Here is a 19,895-nt window from a genome sequence, read left to right on the forward strand (position 1 = left end):
GCTATCCCTACGCTAAGGTACTTGTCTACGGTCCTGGGTCTGCCTCTTCAACGGCCTCTGCCCCCGGCCTCTCGCTTCCTCGCTTCCCCTTCTTCTTCTTGTTCACTCCCCCCTACTCGTTCATACACTTGTACCTACCTTACCTTACTCCTCCTCCTCCTCCCTCTGGTCTAATTCTCGTATGTCGCGTTGAGGTTTCGCTCTCTTTCTCTTCAACTCGACAACCTCTACCGTCTTCAATCACGGTCGTCGCCCTCCGTCCGTGAATGAATTGACAAACTACAATACACTCACACGCAATTTCCATACTGAACTCTACTCTGCCCGACCCGAATATTTTTAATTAACGGGCGTATCACATTGAGGGTGAGTCCCCTGCCAGAAGCCAACCAACCATTCATTACCTCCAACGTGCAAAACCCTCTCTCAACCGTTTGAACAATTAACTTGTTTAATACCAATCGAGTGGTTCTGTTCGCTTGCATGACCGCTCGGCCCGTGTGATTAAACTGTCAACCGTTGATTTGGGTCTCAAACTGACAACGTCTGATTGATAGGCTTGACTTGACTTGACTTCAATTCTCAATCGTTTTCTTCGTCAGCGCGTTCTCACGCGCCTCACTAATATTCAATATGGCTACACCATCCTCGATTCCTGCCGAGCCAAAGCGCGATGTTATCAACAGGATCCACAGAGTTACAAGAGAGAACCGCAGCCTCTGGTATCAGATGACTGTTCTGCAGCAACCTGAGCGTGCCCGAGCCTGCGGTTCTGGTTCAAAAGGTAAGCTGACTGGCATGGGAATAGGGGTCTTGACTGCACATTGGCGTCTGGTCTCTCATTCTTACTACGCACTCTCCGTGCTGACCATTTATAGCCAACAGTGACCGCCGACCTGTTGATCCTCCCCCGGTTGTCGAGCTTCGGATTATCGAGGGACCTAGTGTGGAAGAGGGCAAGGACATCACTTTTGACTACAACGCCAACTTCTTTCTCTACGCCAGTCTCGAGCATGCCCGTCCACTTGCACGCGGTCGTGTTAATACTCCAGCTGCTGGCAACCCACCCATTCTGACTGGTGTTCCCGCTTCTGGCATGGCCTATCTCGACCGTCCCACCGAAGCTGGTTATTTCATCTTTCCCGACCTTTCTGTCCGCCACGAGGGCCTCTACATACTGACCTTCAGTTTGTTTGAGACTACCAAGGAGGAAAGAGACTATGATCTGGAACCTGCCGATGGCGATCTTCCACCCGGAGTCGACTATAGAATGGAAATCAAGACTGAACCTTTCAGCGTCTACAGCGCTAAGAAGTTTCCTGGATTGATGGAGAGTACTCAACTCAGCAAGACTGTTGCTGACCAGGGCTGCCGAGTTCGAATTCGACGAGATGTTCGTATGAGGAAGCGGGAAAGCAAGCCCGGTGCTGGTAACAGCAACAGTGGTGGAAACGGTTTCGAACGTCGGGAAGAGGACTTTGGTCGCAGAAGGACTATCACTCCAGCATCAGAAGACCCCCATAGTATCCGAAACCGATCTCACAGTAACTCGAGCGAACATCGAACTCCTTACACCGACGCTTCTCGCCGACCTTCGATGGTGGATTCTTATCCGCCCCCACCACCACCACCTCCTCCCTCCTATGAGCCTGCTCCTTCTGCATCGCGTCACCTCGACTTCGGAGACTCCTCTGCTGCTCAGTATCCAACACCACGACAATATGCGCACCAACCTGGCCTGCAAATAACGCCCGGTCCGCCCAATGGTTCTTATGCTCCTACAGCTCAGTCTCCATACTCCAAGACGGATGTGCCTTACGGTTACGTCAACCGTAACATTCCTCCTTCGTGCCCTTCACCAGCTCCATCTCTTAAGCACGAATTGTATGACCGTAGACAATCTACCAGCACCTACGTTCCCCCTTCCCCTTCAGTCTACTCTACCGAAGGCCACCATCGCCGAGACTCGCGGCCGTCGTACCCGCCCACGCCTGTTGCTGCACCTCATCCGCGACCTATGCACAGCCAGACCTCCCTCCCGGCTCTCAAGATAGACCAGCTCGTCTCTCCCGTTTCGCCGCTACCTCCTATTGAGCCACAGACCGGTCCTGCTCCTGAACTACCTCCTATCAATGTTGGTGGCAAGCGCAAGCACGAGAGCGTCTTCGCCCAGAGCACCCGTCCACTTCACAATGGTCAGCGACAAGTGGATCCTCACTACGGTCGATCTCACCGTGGTTATAGCCCCGATCATGACCAAGGCTGGTACTCTCGAGCCGATGGTCAAATCAGCTCTGTCCAGTTCAACCGGTATTATGACGAGTAGATACCTACATCTTAAAGACCACACTGGAAAACTATCGATTCTGGCGTTCTATCTAGTGTTGTGTATTTCTATCTATTGGGCGATTTTGGAATGACGGAAGACGCATGAAACCGCAATGTTGAGGAGTTTGGGCGCAATTACGTGGAATTTAAAGTCTTGGGAATGGCAGACTTATCGGACCCGGATTACTTCATCCAGCAAAGATTTCCTTACGCAAAATCATTCACATTTGGATACGAATGATTTTGTCTTCTATGATCACGAACGATCACCTACTACGACAGCTATTTTTCTTTATCCTTATTTACATTGATCTACCTCTACTACTTTGACCACTGGTGCTACTGAGGCTTTTACTTCCGTTCATCTCTTTTACTTTCTCGTTATTCTATTTCACTTCACAATCTGCGACGTTTGTCTAGGACAGTGTGACTTGACTTGGAGCAACAAGGCTGGGATACCGGGGTAAACTCGAAACAAAGACTTCATGGATGGGGTTGGTAGCACATCAGGATAGATTTTATCCATGCAAGTTCTTAGTGGGGAAGCAAGATATTGTCTGAGATTTTGGGAAAGGTTTCGGTATTCAACAGGAGTTATCACAAACAAACATATCATTCACTGATTCATGCCGTGTTCGGTCCAGTGTCATGTGTAAAGCATAAGTTACCAATCTGTCGGTACGGAAGATGAGAAGTGAATTCTTGACCAGATATCCATGTCTAGCTTGTATAGTCGGATCGACATAACTTGTGCATGCTCCACAGACTTGTTCTTTTGGAATTTGAATTCACGTTGGATAATCGAGGCCACACTGATGGAATGGATAGGCAGTTTGGCAGGAATAAGATATGAATATAGTTGTTCTAGCTCAACGGTGGAAATATGCCAAGTCATAATATATGTTCCAAGGTCACGTTTCCAAAGCTGAAATCGACGATTCGAGTCACTCGACCCCTTGTTCGTCTAAAACAAAGGAAATTAAATCTCCGTTTCGGTAATTCACCTGGAGCTGCATTTCCACTTTTGGCTTCCCGACGATTGAAAGTACCCTTGTACCTCCTTCCATTCCAGGTCAGTGCTCTCGCTACTGCTGCAGGTACGTTGCATCCCCGCTCCTTCTTGCTCGTTGCCGTGGTGAAATCACGTGTACTCCAATGTCAACAAATCCTCCGCTTTCTATCCAAGCTACCTTACCTTACTTACCAGACCAGACCAGACCAACTCTACGTCTTACAGATGCGTCTTGTTTGTTCAGCCACCCTCTTACTCATCTTCTGAACTCGTCATGTTGTGCTGAGTTTAGACCTTCAACGTTTTTTCTACCCGTCCCCATCGTTGAGAAAAAAAAACCGACGTAATCGTGCTTAAGACTGTATCACAACTTGTACGCCATACGCATACAAAACCTTTCCAATGGGTCGGCCGAAAAGCCGACGCGCACTCAGTGCGAGTCGATTCCAGGAAGGCTCTATGAATGATAGGACTTCTGCTGCGCCGCCAGTGCAATTTCTGGGTCCTGAAGAGCGCGCTGCTCTGGAGCGACCTGCTCTGACGAATATCAAATCCAACAATTCGCGACCGATGAGCGATGACTTCTCCGACAAGCAGGTCAAGCGAGGAAGACTTCTGGGTCAAGTTTGGGATGAGGTGAGAGGGAGATTGGGATTTAAGAGGGATAATGAAGAAGAGAGAGGGGCGAGGAAGAGGTCGAGGAGCCGTAAGCGTGATCAGTCTGAACAACGAGGCAGACAAAGGGAGAGGGAGAATGGTTCTAGAGATGGGCCTGTGGAGCTGAAGACTGTTGAAGAGACTCCCAGGGAGGATATGCCGAGCCGAGAAGAGATATTGGCCAACTATCACAATTTGATGGCTTCAGGTTTCTTCTCGTCTCATGCTATTCAGTCTACTCGACAACCACCTCCCGGTTCTGTTCAGACCTCACACCACCTATCTGCCCCCCCTCATCCGACATCTCTTAGAGACGCCTTATCTCGAGCTACCACGCCTCAAGATGGTATTCCTCGGGCCCCAAACTATATTGCACCTTCACCACCCAAGTCACCTACCAAGATCAAGCATCTGCAAAAGCACCACTTACGTCCCGATGGTCCAGGAGCCGCTACTTATGAAGAGCTCGTTGCATCGGGGTTCTTCACACCTCCAATCTCTGACAGTGCCCCACCACCAACTCCCATTGAAGCTGCCCCAGCCCCAACTGTTTATACCGGTCGTATGTCGCGAGACTATCTTCAGCCGCCTCGACAGACCAGAGGATCTCGAGCAGCAACGCCCTCGGCTTCTCGTGCACCTTCTCCTATTCGATCACCTGCCAGTGCCTCCTCCCGAGGAACAAAGCGCGCAGCAGCTGACTCAAACTCTGAGGATGAAGGAGAGAGTGCATCTCGTGACCCTCCAACCCCAAAGAAGAAGCTACGTAAGTCTGCTTCTCGAGATATCACTCTACCGAAACTGCGAAATGTCGCTTCTCGCCGCAACATGCTCTCATCACGACGTAGTGTGTCGGGGCCTCATGGAGCTAGCAAGGAGTATAACACACTCGCTCGCCGTGTCCTGGGCCGTCTTCCTGGAGGCGGTGGTCGAGGCTCCCTGGACATCGACCGCCGACCTGCTTCTGCTTCTAGAAGGAGCATCGAAGACTCTAGACAGCCACTGCAAGAGGTCCAATACACGCGAATCCTACGTTCGCGAAAGAGTGCTGCGGAAGGACTCAGTGTCGTACCAAATGCTAACAGGGGCATCCCAAAGGTTCCTAATATTCCTGAAAAGTTTGCCGCCTACGATGAAGATGCTGAGAACACGGCTCCAGCAATTCGCTCTCGTTATTAGTCTGATGGTGGCGCCTTTGACTTTTCACTATATTGTTAACATACAACAGCACGCGAGACACTTATCGACAGCGGATAATGGCAGTGGTGAGATGGAAGCATGAGCTCAGAAGCTCTGTAGCGGCGGATCGAACGACTCTTGACGCGGCCACGACCTTGTTTTTGTTTCTGGGACTTTTACGAATGAATTACTCTTTGTATATTCACGTGGGAGATATCCATGATGACATGCGACATGACAAATTTTTCTGATGTCTCCTCATCCGTTGGATATGGAGGCTTCTTGCACTTGGGATATCGGTTGGGAAGGGGGTTATAGGTTTTGATCTTGGGGGAAAATGGGAACAGTGGTGGATTACGGTCCTTGGCTGATAAGTAGCCTGTGCGCTTGGGGTCAAGGCCGACGGAAGGGTAACGGCGTTGGGGGTATATGTGTATTAATTAACGATTCTCATGACACGATGCTGTGTGTGTGTGACGTATCGAAGTAGTTCAAGTAAAGATGAAATACACAGGCAATATTGCAAGAGTGCTCTACCTGGATGAAGATTTGTATGTTTATTGGGATCAGACTGGCGTCCATGGCCGGCGAGGTAGAATCGCACACAATGAAATCTGACGCAGACGATTAAGGGATAGCAGTCAATTAAGCCAGTTCATTTCTGCCTTTTCGGTTATACCTATATACATATACAGTCTCCTTACATTCCACCAAAATCTTCAACCACTTCATTCACCAGAGGTCCATAACCAGAAAACATCAACACCTCATTATTCCCTAATCACCCATCTGCCCAGGAGACTTCCCATAGTTGTGTGTTAAAACAGTTGATGAAACCCGATTTCAAAGACCACCTCTATTGCCCGTCCAAGTTCATCCCAGGGAAAACTGCCAAAGAATAGGCTCTCTGTTCATGTCGGCCCGCTGTGCGCTTCGTATTTCTGATGGAAATCCTCCAGATCCATCTCACGTTGATCGCTTGGGACATTGTAGCAGCCCTGGAAGATATAATAGTTCTTTGTACGCTGGGACCAAAAATGCCTGAACGAATGACAATAGTATAAAGGAGAAACAGGTTGCATCGGTCATAAGTGGTAAAACAAATAATAAACGCCCAGCCCAATCCGTAGAAGAAATAAATACGCTTTGGGATTGTGAACAAGTGATGAGGAACATCATCATAAATCATCAAACTTCAACACCTTCAAGAACCCGCTCTGGTAGGTTTTGTTGAAGTAGTTGCTGTGTCTTGGTGAGCCCGTTCTGATATAGTGAGCGAACAAAAGCCCAGGCAAAGGTGAAGAGCCAAGGGAAGTAGCTGTATAGCATGCCGCAAATCATTACAAGGAGGAGGGGGATCTGTACCTTGGTTAGTTCTGGGATGCATGCAAGATAGACTTCGAGGTAACTTACCCAGATGAAGAACAGATTGTGGTCACTGCTAATCCTCTTCATCTTGACTTCATGTGCTCGGCGGAATTGCTCTTGCTGCTCCTTGGTGATGGCGTTCTTTCGGCCAATCTTGAGGACTCCTGGCTCTTCAGTCTTGATTTCAGCCACTTCAGTGACTTCAGTAATTTCAGCCGACTCGGTCTCAGTAGATGTGGTCTGGTCAAAGAAGGCCGCGCATTTTTGATCAGCCTCAGCCTCCACAGCAGCTCGGGCAGCTGACTCATGCTTTTGGTCGAGACTTTCCTGGGGGAAGATCTCCTCGTAAGCCGGAGGTGCTGGCGCGGCTGCCTTGGAAGACGAATCCCACCAGCGCTGAGGCTGCTCGCCATCAGCACGAGGACCTGCCATACCTGGCATCAGTTGCTGGACTCGTCGCATGAAGGGTGCTTGGTAGCCAGGCATGTTAGGCAATGCAGGCATTTGAGGCATCTGAGGGAAATGTGGGAAATTCTGGAACTGCATAGCAATCGACTGTTGGAACTGCTGGAATTGGTGGACCTGTTGCTGGAACTGCTCCTTGAGAGCAGCCATTGTTGTAGCAGGTGGTGCAAGTTCCTCCTCCATTTCACTAGTCTGCTGGCGGCGAAGATTGGGTCGCTCACGATCTTGCCTGAAGCCACTAGGTCTTCTCATGCTCAAGTAGGAATCCTCATCGGGATCCTCATCCTCGAAATCTCCCGATGTGTACTCTGGACTCTCCTCGCTAGAATCAGGTGAGATTGGCTCTTCGTGGCTGTGAATCTTAGTCATAGGCTCCCAGAGCGATCGGAGCGAAGTGGCACTGCTGGCTCGGCTGTGAAGAGAACCGGAGCCACCGCTGCTGCGGGATCGGGCATGTCGCTGAGAACGGCGGATAGCGTGGATTACAGCACGCGACTGAGCAATATCGGAGGCGGAAAGTCCAGATACGCTCCTGATGGTGGGGTCGGCACCGTTCAGCATGAGCCTTCTAACGATCTCAGGGTGGTTGTGGATCGATGCGATATGAAGAGGTGTGAAGCCACCCCTATCTCTAGCATCCGGGTTTGCACCTCTGGCCAGCAAGGCTGCAACCAAGCGATGGTAGCCTAGCGAACAAGAGAGGTGAAGCATAGTATGACCGGTGGGTCTCTTGAGATCCAGGCGGGTTCTGTGCATGCTGTCATCGAGGTCAATGAGGTCCAGGCACTTCAGAAGCTGAGACTCGAGATGAGCATAAGGGGCATGGCTGAACATGGCTCCCCCTGATGAGGAACCACCCTGGGCACCGTCAGAACCACCAGACCAGTGGCTTCCATTTCCGTTATCCAAAATTCTTCTGGCGACGTCCATGGCATCAATCATTTGGCCCGACATCTTATGCCCCAGTACAGACAGAGCAGCTCGAATCAGCTTGTCCTCGCCATCGTCCAAGTAATTGAAAGTAGGCGGCTGTTTTGCTGTGTTTAAGAAAGCTTGGCCGGCCTGAGGGTTCTGGTTCTTGAAAGTGACTGGCACAGGTCCAGGGCCAGGAGCGGGTGGCAGTAGACAGACAACTGATGATTCGCCCCAGAACGTAGTAGTCGTGGCTTTGTGGTTGCCAAACCAGATTTCAAGCCCCTGGAAAAAGGCAGCACCTAAAACTGTCACTTCAATACCTCCCACTGTAGGACCCTCGTTGGGAATGATCTTGTGAATGACTGGAGGTGCTCGCAGTGGCGTCATGCCTGTAGGCACACTGAAGGTGCTTGCGAGTGCCTGGGCAAATTGGTTCTGGGGGTTGCCAACGATACTGTTTCGAAGGCCATTGGGGCTGGGAGCACGGCTCGGGTGTCCTGAAGCAGGTGCTGAGTAAAGCTGCGCCATGGCCATGTTATCCATACTCGCGGAGCGGTGATTGGCGTAGAACCCTGGTAGCTCGTTGCTGGGTGTAGGGGGACCTGTGGTAAAGGCCATTGCTTGCTGTCCAAACATCGGATCGGCTTGAGAGAAGGCAGCGAGGTTAGGTGTAAAAGGGGATGTAGCATTAGATAGCTGATTAACATCCGCCCCAGGAGAGGGTGACGTATCCAAGCGGGTCATGGTAAGTCCATCAGGAACTCTCGAAGCGCTTGACTTTCTCTTCTTTGCCATCGGGCCACCAAGAGTTGGCGAAGCTGGGCGTGAGAGTGTCCTACCAAGATTACCAGTTGACGATGCTTTAGATTGGTATGACGCCTGGCTGCTTCTATGCATATTCGATAAATCGCCGTTAGACGGCGACATGCGGAAGGATCCATTGGTGGTAGGTGGTAGAAGAACGTTGTTCTCAATACTTGCTTGGGGTAGTGATGGCATAGGGGGTTCTGGAATAGCTGGCTGCTGTGCCGCAACCTGAGCAATTGGGTGAGTCTTGTGGTCGTCAGTGATCATAATTGGGTTTGACATGGCCTGGGCGACGACTCTGTCTTGGAAATCTTTAATGGTGAAGATAACATTGAATCCCATCTTTTCGCCATGGTGTCGACAATAGCAAGCAATGCGCATCGCAGCATCAACCTGCATGGTACCCTCAGGAACAGTTGACTCCATGACGCCGCTGGGAGGTTGCCAGTCCTTGACTTCTTGCGTGTTGAAGACAATGACACGGCGCTCTTCGTCTTCCAGCCAGACCTTCTCTTCCTCTGGCTTCTTGATCTTTTTCCGAGCCGCGCGCTTTCGCTCTCTCGTTATGCAACCTTGGCAAATACGTACATCGCCGCCTTTTGGTTGAGAACTGTTGTTATCTGGCAGAGGCGGAAGATAGCCCTGGGGGTGTGATGCCGCCCGTTTGAGCGCGGCTTCTTTGACACCAGGCTCATCCATTGCACTCGTGCAAACTAATGAGACATGCAGCTCAAGCATATCTGGAGACTTCTCAGGCGTTGGCTTCGACAACAGCTTAGGCTTTGAGATGGTGTGGGGTGGCAGATGCAGTTTGGTGACCCCAGGCGGCAATGGCCACAGGGTCATTTTGATAGGGATCTGGGTCTCGACCCTCGACTTGAGAGGCGTAGGCATGATTTTTAATTGGCATCGTCCATTGAAGTTGAATTGTGTGGGCATTGGCATCTGCTGCGGTATAGGCATAGGCTGATTCATCTGACCGCTAAAATGCATAGGCAAGCTGTCGGGTACTGGTTGCGCTGCCACGTCGATTTTGTTTGGCCACACATGCTGTGCTCCCACTCCTCCATTCACAACTCTAGAGAAATCTATTTGAGTATTGGGCGAGGGAGAATTGAAGAGAGGCGCTGGAGAACTGCCATGGCTCAGCACCATGTTGGACATTGGCGAAACTTCTCGTGATGCTGATGTTTTTAATCCATTCATTGCTGAAGATACCGAGTATTGCTTCAAGTTCGTTAACAAAGGGCTCGTCTGGTTGAAAAAATTGTGCGATGAACATACTGAAGAGGCTTTCTGGTGACCCTGTGCTTTCTTCCTCTTAGGTGTTGCATCTTTGATAGGAGCTTTCGAGCTGACTGTGGGCATCTGAGATGTGAGAGCCGGTTGTTCTGTATTTAAGCCTTCTGGGCTACTAGAAGCGGTGTCCATATCGTAGGGGTGCTCGAGGATGGATTCTCCAGGTTCGCCAAAAGGGTACATTTCCATTGACGCATCGTCGTGATTTTGACCAAAAACAAAGTGATCGTCGTCGTTAAAAAAGCTGTTTCCCCATTCCACCTTCATTTCGTCTTCCTCCAACATCGCTTCAGCGGGGTGCATGGCGGCCTTGGAGGTTGGGGTTGTAGTGCGTTTAGAGGAGGCCGTTTCAGATGATGAGTCTTGGTAGGAACCGTTCGGAGAATCAGGAAGAGGTGCCCCTGTTAATTCTTGGGGTGTGAGAAACGTTTTCGCGTCGTTTCCGCCGAGCGACTCGAATGACTGGAGGGTATCTGGGCTATTAGAAAAGTCGAAGAGGTTTGAAGCGCCAAGCTCTTCATCGGGAAAATCGTTGAAATCGCCGCCCGACATAGCAGCTCCTGCGATCAGAGGGCTACCTGGGCCGGTAGGAGCGGGCGTCATGACCAGCGAAGAGAGGCTGGAACGACCCGTAGGCGTCGGTGGACAACGGGAAAAGTGGTGATCGGTAGGTTCAATTGAAATTGGCGTCGCAGAATACTGTTGGCGTCGCGCGGGGGAGTCGGCAAAAAGCGTTCAAGGCATCAACACACGTAAATTCGATTGCGGGCTCGAGTAAAAATGTCGATGCTGGTCGTAGACGAAAATGCGATGTTGTTCTGTCTAGGAACAGAATGTGTTGCTGACGAGTTCGGGCGTCGAATCGATAATCAGAGAAATCGGCAATCCGTGATTGTTGGGGCAGGATCGTAATATGGATGGATGGGCGAGCCCCTAGCGGTTTGGGTTTGGGTTGGTTTGGTTTTGGATGGTACGGAGTAGACGCACGCGAACACAGCGGGCACAGTCGGCAGGCGCCAGCAGGTCAAGCAGGCCAGGCAGGTTGGTCAATGGAAAAACGAGACGGGACGAGCGAGACGGTCAGGGTCCTGTGCTGTCAGATACCCCTGGTCCAGGTGCGTGTTCGCAGCTAAAAGGTGTGTACTGCGTTATGTGTGCGTGTGGCGAGTGAAGAAGAAAGAGATTACAATTTTCGTATAGTGAGGGGAATAAGGAAGGGATGATGATGACAAGAGAGGATGAGGAGAAATAGAATAGGTAGGTAAGTAGCGAGGCAAAGAGTTGGATGGGATTGATTAATTGATTGATTGACTTGATTGATGCGCCGAGTCTCCAGATGCAGATGGTCTGTCTGGCCTGTATGGTCTGGGCTAGCAGTAGAGGCTGTTACTAGCTGGTGTACCTAGTGGAGATAAATGAACAGAGACAGAATAAGCGACAGTGCAGGCATTTGCTGGCTGAGATGACTTTGAACTGTGCTAATGTAGTAGCTTCGTGGGTAATGGATTGCTCTTGTTCCGTACCTTAGCTGGGCCTCTCGGGGTCGGTCGTTTACCCAGCGAGTCCCTCTTCCACACTTTGGTCAGATTGTGTGTGAAAACGTGGAGCACTGGGACTGACCTTGCAGGCAAATGGTGGTAGAGGAGTGGTAGGTAGTGGTGTGGGCTCACTCACTTGGCGAGTCTGCAAGTTCATTGTCAGTGGCGGGGGCTGGTATCTGATCCGAGATGTACCTACAGGGCCGAGTGGGTCCCGTTGTCGGCGCAAGACAGTGCGGTTGAGGAGATATTCACACGAGTATTTTGCCAGCTGTTTATGCGGTCCGTACAGTATAGACGCCGGTCTCGCACTTATCGGGGCTACATGCCCGGTCTTCCGCTGGATCTCCCTGGCAATTGGAGACTGACACAATCGCACAGTACGATACCAAGCTGCTCTGTAGATCCAAGCTTGACAAGCAGATCTCCGGCGGCAGCAGACACCGACACTGATTGACAGGAAGACACCGTAAACAATGGCGATATGAAATTGGGTATCTAGAACGAGGTACGGGGTTGATACACACTCAAGAACACTCCCAAAATTAACTTATTAACGGGAAGCGGGGAATGATGATGGACGACGCTATCATCCTTGTATCGAGCAATTCATCAAAAACCCCAAAAACCATCTGAGGCCTCTCGCGTATTACGCAAGCTGTGACTCTTGAAACGACAGATGAACAGATACTCGAAGGCTATAGAATGGACAGCCTGTCTTCATCTCAACTATTCCACGGACTCGGACAAGGCGATCGTCCCGTCGGATGAGAATGGTTGTTGATTACAATTAGAGGGTGCCATGCCTTAGCCTTAGCAGGATGGTGACCCTATGATACAAGTGCTAAGCAAGCTTCCAGTAAGAAATAGTTGGTACCTGATGACCTAGGCCTGTTAGTGGACGCGCTGCCATGTCTTTCCCCTCCCCTAAACTATCATTCATTCATTGACTCACGGGGCTTTATCATAGGGTATCCAGGTGTCCATGCGCCTGATACCTTCACCTCGTGCTCATACATCTTGATCTTGATTAAGCAGAACCAGTGTTGTCTCTTTCCACAACGCCGGCCTTACGTAGACACAACCAACACAAGAAACTGTCTCGTTATAAGTGGAGTTCGAGACATTGATGGAGGTGGGCGAGAGACATCCTCCACTGGAAGAAAGGACCCTGTAGATCCAATGGATGGATCAAGCCCAGCCCAGCCCAGCCCAGCCCAGTTCTCAGACTCCCCCTTCCCATTCCCCTTGAGTCCCACGTCCAAGCATAAGCGAATCACCACCATTCAAGCCTCAATTGCAAGTTTTCCATGAGGCTTTGCCCTCCCGCGCAGTACGTACATGCTGATTCTACAGTGTAAGGTACCTAAGCTTGCTTAGATTATTGCCCTCCCAGTGGATGCTGCGGCCTCCGCGGGCAAACCTCCCAGCTTTCCCCAGGCTTTTGCGTAACAGTCCCAAAGGGGAAATACAAATATGTAAGTTGTTATCTTGATGAACTCAACAAACTGCAACTTCCTGGTCGGTTCATACATGACATACATACTTGGCCCAGCTTGGCCTGGCCCGCCTTACCCGTATGACGACGATTGACGAGGGGGGGAACAGGTTTAATCATAAACATAACTGGCAATGGCCTATTAAGTTCCCAGAATCTATCAGAAGTGTTTCAGTGTTAAAAAGAAAAGAAAACTGTCGGACCGGGTGTTATTGTGCTTGTCAGTTCTCCATTTGGCCATCGTATAAAAGCCGGTGCAGTTTGAGTTACGCCAAGTGTAAGTGAGGTGTGCTTAGGGTTATCAAAACCAGTATCACGTCAACGGCAACATCCATTCTGTCTTAGATATGCCAACGGCACCTAAACGACCCTACCAGATAAAGCTGAGCAGAAACATGGTGGAATGAGGAACATCCCTTTGCAGAATTGTGACTACTACTGCATCTATTCCCGGAGAATCGTACCAGTGGCTTTAACTTGGGGTTCGGGGAAAAACGTAGCTCTGCAGGTTGCATAGTGGTGGGGGATTAAACTCTGATGATGGTGTTTTCAGTATAGATTGGATGCTTGTTCATCACATAGTCTATTCTAGTCGGAACGACAATGAGATATTTTTTCTCAGTTCTCGCCTTACGATATACGGCAGATCAAATAACGCAGGCGATCGAATAAGATCAAACATATAAGTTTCCTTGCTTGGTAGTCTAATTCTCCAGCTTGCTAAACCCAACTAGAAGCGGCCCGAGTACCTAGATCGGCCCGGTGAGTTAGGCAAACATAATCATCGAGTCTCGGTCTGCGTATACCGAGACAGGTGAGGCATAACTGGTAGAGAACTAAGGTAGTAGTTACAGCAACAGTGACAGACTAGAACTGGGGATATGGCACCATAGTTGCTTGCTATCATAAAACTAAACCTACCGGCTGCAACTTATAATTAGTGTGATGTCAGGATGACTATTCAGAAACGCCTCGTTTGCTGCAGAGTTGATTCAATTGAGTAAAGAAAGAGATTAGGAGGGATAATTGAGGTGTTTTCTCTCCCACTCCAACTACTCGGAGTGTAGCCGGAGGTGGATCGTCTATCAGCACATATCAAAGATGGCAAAGTCGCTCACATCATACTCAAGGAACCGCAAAGCCACATCAAAACTTTCCGATGTCGCATCCTCGCGGCCGAACGTTGTTGTAGAATGCAACCAAAAGCCCATATTTGGCTTTGATATGGTTGGTGGTTGTACCGCATTATCTCTCAGTGTGCCTCAAAAGGTTGGCGAGGCGTGGTTGAATGTTGACCCAATTGGTATAGTTGCAGCCGCAATCTTGCATCTGTAACAAAAAGTTACGGAAACATCCCGGACGATAGTGGTTAAAAAGGACGTGTGGTAGTTTTCTCTAGTAACCACTTCGAGGGGAAATTGCCTCTGGAATGGCCTGGAATACGTGGTCGAGGTGCGTTATCTGAGCGTCAACGGTTGCATGCTGTGTAACAACAGCTCATACTGGAAACCCCTGTTTCATACAGCATTTGCCGCGTGTCCCTAAATGGACTAGACATTAACAAGAGACAGAAGGGTTTGTGGCTTTGGCTTGAACATAGACATCTCGGTGGCCTACACAGCGTAGCATTGGCCAAGAGTGAATTGTATGCTGTGCGCCACCAGATAACGGTTCCTCTTGGTGATACGAGGGGTCAGTACATAGGAGACACTTGTTGAGATACTAGCGTTTATCAGACATTCTGCATATAACGGTTCAAGGCAAGGGCGCCTAATTGCGTCAAGTCAACGCCCGCACGTTGCGAGATGGCAGGATAGGAATTAACTGGTAGAAATCCTCAGGCTGTTTAGACTCAGCTTGATTGGTTCTAGTACGTCTTTCGAGACAGCTCTTAATGATTATCTATGCATGTTTCTGATACTCCCAGTTGAAAGGACTAGTCGAGCCAGCTTTGCATCATTGAGAAGCCAATGAGGTTATACGCAAGGGATACAGCAACCAACGTGGTATAAGTGGCGGTCTAGGAGATACGGAACAGGAAGAAATAAAAAGCAAGTCCAAGACAATGATGAATTGTCAAGTTCAAGATTAGATTCTAGACGCGGGAATAGAGGTTTTTTATCTCCCTTTATTGGCATGTCTTAGATAAAAGGCTTCGACTTACACGATCGTCTATCATAAGTCCTCGGAGTCACTAGCAGCATCGATCAGCGATTCAACCTCCTCATCACACTCTGCTCTCACCACCAAACTCCCTGAGCCGTTTTATACACCCACGTCTTTCGTTCCCCTAAAGTTTACCTGTTCTTGGGAAACTCTGCGACCCACTTCTCAATCTGATGAATGCCAGCCTCCTGGATGGCTTTGACCTCTGGCCAAATAGTACCAGCATTGCGAAACGTATCAGTACAGTGATTGCCCAAGGGGTTCAAAAAGTGTCTGATGTGGGTGCTGTTGCCGAGCACGCCTCCAGGTCTTTGTGAAGAAGCAAATCCCGCTGCCCGCCAAGGATCATACAGACCATCAACCAAGACAGTCCTCTTCACGTACGGAGAAGGGTCGCTCCAGCCTCCATAGTGAGCGTTCCATGATTCTGTCGTCTTTCCCTTGGCCAGGCCGTAGGTCTCTCCACCAGGGCCGGGAGGGAAATAACGCGCACATGTCTTCCTGAAGTACTCCCTGTTCACCAAGCGTGAGACCAGTGTCGGTGAACCCTCTGGTGAACCCGTCTGCCAGTAGTCTTCAGGCTCGTTACAGAGGAGCCATTGGAATTGAAGCGTCTTTGCAATGCCTGAACTGGCCAACGTCTTATTGGCGTAAACCAAGCTGTCAGTGTCACCAAAGTTGAAGCAGCCCGTGTTGGTCACCCCCTTCCAGGGACCTCGTTCCTCACATTTTCCAGGGATCCAGACCTCTTTGGTCCAGCGGGCATATCCTGCCAACGCCTTGTCTAGACCAACACCTCCTGAGCCTGGAAGCTTAGACTTGTCTATAACGCCAACGGCATTCTCGACGTAGCCGCAGAACTCCCACGTATTGTGTATGCGTAAAGAAGCGCCCTGATAAGACTGCGGTCCATAGTTGAGGAGGTTCATAAAATCATCGTTGTGTTTGAGGTCAGGAGCCCCGAAGTCTTCCTTAATTTGCTGGATTTCATCTGCTGAGCCTATCGAGTGTATTAGTATCATGGTGCTTTTCGAAAGTCCGACGTTATCTTACCGTGAAGCATGACATTGTCCAGATGCTCAATGACCTTCTCGACATCTGCTGTACAGTTCTTGGGCAAATATGCTTTGGCAGCGTCAAAATACCTCCAGTAGTCAGAAATCGCTTGTGGTAGTGCACTTGACGCCCAACTTGCCCAGAATGTACCTGGATACTGTTTCTGCGTGAACAAGACTCGATTTCCCTGCCCCGAGCATCCTGTATGAACCCAGGGCACCTTGGCCGGCCTGGCGCTCCCATTTTTCGCAAATGGTAGTTTGACATTTTCAGCGAAGTATATCTTATCGCGCATAATCTGATCCTCAGTGTAGTACTTCATATTTTCAGTCGTGAGTTGCTGATATGGCGACGATTGACCAAAATATCGACCCTCAAGCAGCAGCATCACAGCTCCAATGCGTCGTGCAATCATGCCGCCAATGACATAGTCATCGTGCAACCAGAACTTCACTTGTTCAGCCTCAGCATCTAGGGGGGATATGAACACGACAGGGGGGTTGGTGCCATTCGCATAATTAAGGCTACACCAGTACCGCTGCTTGAAGGTTCCAAGAGAAGAGTTGTCGTGATCGATCAGTTGGTCGAATGTACCCCCAATAACGCCCGTCGTGTCGTCATCCCGTGACTAGACGAGATTTCGGTGAAGTTTCAAAGTGCGTTACTTGTCGCGGACTGAATGCGTAGGCTTGCTGAAGCAAGACGACGGCGGTTACGACTCTGCTGAAAAGACGCATCTTGAGTTGTTGTCTCGCAGAACGTGTCCGCCGAGACGAGAGCAGCCGGTAATGGCATTATATTCTCTTTTGAGCTGTACACATTATATGTAGACCAGGGGATCTCAAGACTGGAGAACCATCATCCGGGCAGCCCCGTGCCATTTGATTGCTGTCGTGTCATGTAAACTCAGTGTGTCGTATTATATAAACGCTGTAGAGGAGAACAGGGCAACGAGTCTCTTTAGTATGAAAGCATATATCCTGGCTATTCCGCAAAGAGTAATCCCAGGGACTTTTACGACGATAGCCCTGTCCCTGTTGCTGAGAAAGCTGAGAAAGTGGCATTCAACCCCCGTCGAACGGGATCTAATCGTCCTATCGTGATCAAAGTTGGACAATCGCTTAACTCGCTGTTGAATATCAACTCGAAATCACCAGACAGCACCAAGTAATACCAGGTTGGCTATTGGTGGATTAATTTAAATATATAAATAGAGCCGAAGAGAGGAGTCGAATAGGTTTGATCTTCACCGTTCCCAGAAAACATGTGAGGAGACAAGCTTGCCGTGAACGCAAGCGTATGACGCGACTAGAACCATGGTTGGGGAACGTCGAAAAGGAAGTTTATTGGAATATATACCCTCACAGACAAATATTCTCGGCATAAATCGTATCAGGTCATCGACTCGCAGCCTTACCTACCTGACAACTAGTTACCAGAAGTGAGGGATGCCCGAGAGCGCCGCAATTCGTCTCACCATTGGTTTAAGTATCTATAGAGACCTGCGCTGCTTAATCCAGCTTCTCTTATGATTGTGTCCAAAAGTGACCCATTGATTTTGTCCTGTAACAGCCGCATCAGCAGTTCCTCTATTATATGAGGGACATCGCACAGCAGAGTTAACGGGAGACTGTTAGTTGAGAGTATACGAGTGAATCTCATCACCAAGACAAGAGTTCAAGGACCCTCTATTCTGAGCAGGGGTATGAATATGATTAAGTTTGAATCATTCGTGGCCCGATATGAGCTATATCAGGCAGGTATCATTACAAAAGGAAACAAACCAAAAGGACACCATAGTAATAAAGAGAGCCGAGCAGACTCCAAATGTCCACCCCAGGCCACAAGAGTTAATAGACCTCTGCCTTCAAGCTCAGGCGTTTTGACAACCTCGGGCAAAATAGACCCGGCAAATAGCTCCAGAAACATTGGAGCAAAGTCCTCTCCCAGATAGACGAGCTACATTCTCGTAGCAGACTGAATTTCTTGGGAAAATCCCGGTCAAACAACTGGAGACTTTCTGGCCCCTTCATTCGCCAGGTCATCTGCTCGGTGGTTGCCGTAATCACTGGCGTGTCCTTTCACCCATTGGAAAGAGGTTTTTGACCTGGCTGCATCCCGTTCTTTTATCCTCGCTAACACGCCGCGTACAAGGTCCTGGTTCTTGACTTCGCCCCCTGCCGCATTCTTCCATCCATTCTTCTCCCAACCAAGGCCCCATTGTGTCACACACTTGATGGAATACTGACTGTCAGACACAATCTGAACGTCCTGTGTTGAAGGCGCAATCTGAAGTGCCCGAAGTATCGCCATCAGTTCAGCACGCTGGTTAGTCTGAGGCTCACCAGGAAGACGCTCCGCAAGATTACGCTTGTCATTGGGGCCAAAATAAACTCCAAGACCAGCACGAGAGCCAGCCTGGCCGTTGGCAAGACTGCTGCCGTCGGTCCAAATCTTGAGTAAATTTCCACTTTCTTCACGACTAGGCTCGGCGCGAGGTGCTGCTTTTGGGGCTGGGGTAGGCTCAGCCTTGACCTTTTTGGTAGATGCTTCTACAGGTTCAAAAGCAGCCCCAGTGTACTCTTGCGGTTTCTCAAGTGATATACCCAGACGTCGGCAAGTCTCAGGGCTGGCGTTATCTCTAATGAAGTTCTCCGCCTCTTCTTGCGTCTTGAACCTCTTGTGCTTGGGTCCAGTGACGTCTGTGACTTGTGGCTGGGTCTCATCCCAGGTAGCATAGATACCTGGAACATGGCCTACGGCCACGGCATAGAACCTCGGAGGGCCGTCAGCCGCCGATGGGGTCTCGTTGCCCGCGATATAGGCCTGGGCATCCTCTCTTGTTAGGAATGACTTGACTAGATAATCGTCAATTAATCTATTTGCAACAGCCTAGGTTTTGAGCTTTTGCGTAGGATTGCTACTCACATTGCGCACCTGGGAACCCGGTCGTTTGTGCCTGGCAAGCTTCATAATTCAGATAGATGCCAGGTTCCCTTCCCGTCTTGACAGCGTAGAACTTTGTACCTTTTGCCGCTTTCCTCATCTTGGACGATGAACCTGCCCCGAACCCACCACTGGGGGCGTTACGCTTCTTAACCATTTCGGCGTCGTGTTCGTCTAGAGGATCTGCGTAACCAGTGCTGCAACTGTCTCGATCGAATGCCCTGAACGTGGGGGAAGTGAGGATAAAGTTGAAAATCGATAGGTCAACAGGTCCTCTGCTCGCGGCAGGTGCAGATGCAGGTCGTCGCGAAGCGCTTATAGACCTGCCGTAGTGGTCCGCTGGTTCTTTGACAGAGCTCGTGAAGCTACGGGTGGCCGTATATGCAGCGTTAACTCCAATGCCAGGACTGTCGCGACAAACGACGGCACAAGAGGGAAATCGGCGGCCAACGAGTCATAGAAGATGCATGTTGATGATCAAAGTAGCAACAAACAGACAAAACTGCCCCCCTGCTTATCGATAATCTCGAAAGACCCACGGAGCTGGCGAGCTTCTTTGTAAAGGCTATGGGTTGTTTGGTTTAAAAGGTCAAAGGTGCAGGGTGCAGCACGGATACAAAGAGGGGCAGGTCCTGAAGCGCGTGGAGCAAGGGTCCATCCA

General features: G+C 49.9%; 5 protein-coding genes across 5 annotated transcripts; 2 read left to right on the forward strand and 3 right to left on the reverse strand.

Annotated features, from left to right (window-relative positions):
• The first annotated feature begins 354 nt into the window (after nt 1-354).
• On the forward strand, nt 355-2,523 carry FOBCDRAFT_7966 (velvet factor-domain-containing protein). Its single transcript, XM_031194381.3, has 3 exons — nt 355-366; nt 558-784; nt 879-2,523. Exons 2-3 carry the CDS (start codon nt 634-636, stop codon nt 2,324-2,326), a joined length of 1,599 nt encoding a protein of 532 aa, XP_031029119.2. The 5' UTR covers nt 355-366; nt 558-633; the 3' UTR covers nt 2,327-2,523.
• A 1,219-nt stretch (nt 2,524-3,742) lies between these two features.
• FOBCDRAFT_284496 (uncharacterized protein) lies at nt 3,743-5,176 on the forward strand (the record flags this gene model as incomplete). The annotated part of the gene is made up of 1 exon (XM_031194384.2): nt 3,743-5,176. The coding sequence occupies one exon, from the start codon at nt 3,743-3,745 to the stop codon at nt 5,174-5,176; it is 1,434 nt and encodes a 477-aa protein (XP_031029122.2).
• Nucleotides 5,177-6,364: 1,188 nt separating this feature from the next.
• On the reverse strand, nt 6,365-10,633 carry FOBCDRAFT_195568 (uncharacterized protein; the record flags this gene model as incomplete). The annotated part of the gene is made up of 3 exons (XM_059608818.1): nt 6,365-6,535; nt 6,590-9,958; nt 10,016-10,633. The coding sequence occupies 3 exons, from the start codon at nt 10,631-10,633 to the stop codon at nt 6,365-6,367; spliced, it is 4,158 nt and encodes a 1,385-aa protein (XP_059466616.1).
• Nucleotides 10,634-15,363: 4,730 nt separating this feature from the next.
• FOBCDRAFT_124182 (serine carboxypeptidase S28-domain-containing protein) lies at nt 15,364-16,880 on the reverse strand (the record flags this gene model as incomplete). Its single annotated transcript, XM_054702941.2, has 2 exons — nt 15,364-16,232; nt 16,286-16,880. Coding segments are annotated over 2 exons (1,464 nt in total), but the record flags the coding sequence as incomplete, so codon positions are not given.
• Nucleotides 16,881-17,973: 1,093 nt separating this feature from the next.
• Nucleotides 17,974-19,171, reverse strand: FOBCDRAFT_7985 (RNA-DNA hybrid ribonuclease; the record flags this gene model as incomplete). The annotated part of the gene is made up of 1 exon (XM_031194392.3): nt 17,974-19,171. A coding segment is annotated over one exon (882 nt), but the record flags the coding sequence as incomplete, so codon positions are not given.
• Between the last annotated feature and the right edge of the window lie 724 nt (nt 19,172-19,895).

The sequence above is a fragment of the Fusarium oxysporum genome, chromosome I, assembly GCF_013085055.1.
Source record: "Fusarium oxysporum Fo47 chromosome I, complete sequence".
Taxonomy (NCBI): domain Eukaryota; kingdom Fungi; phylum Ascomycota; class Sordariomycetes; order Hypocreales; family Nectriaceae; genus Fusarium; species Fusarium oxysporum.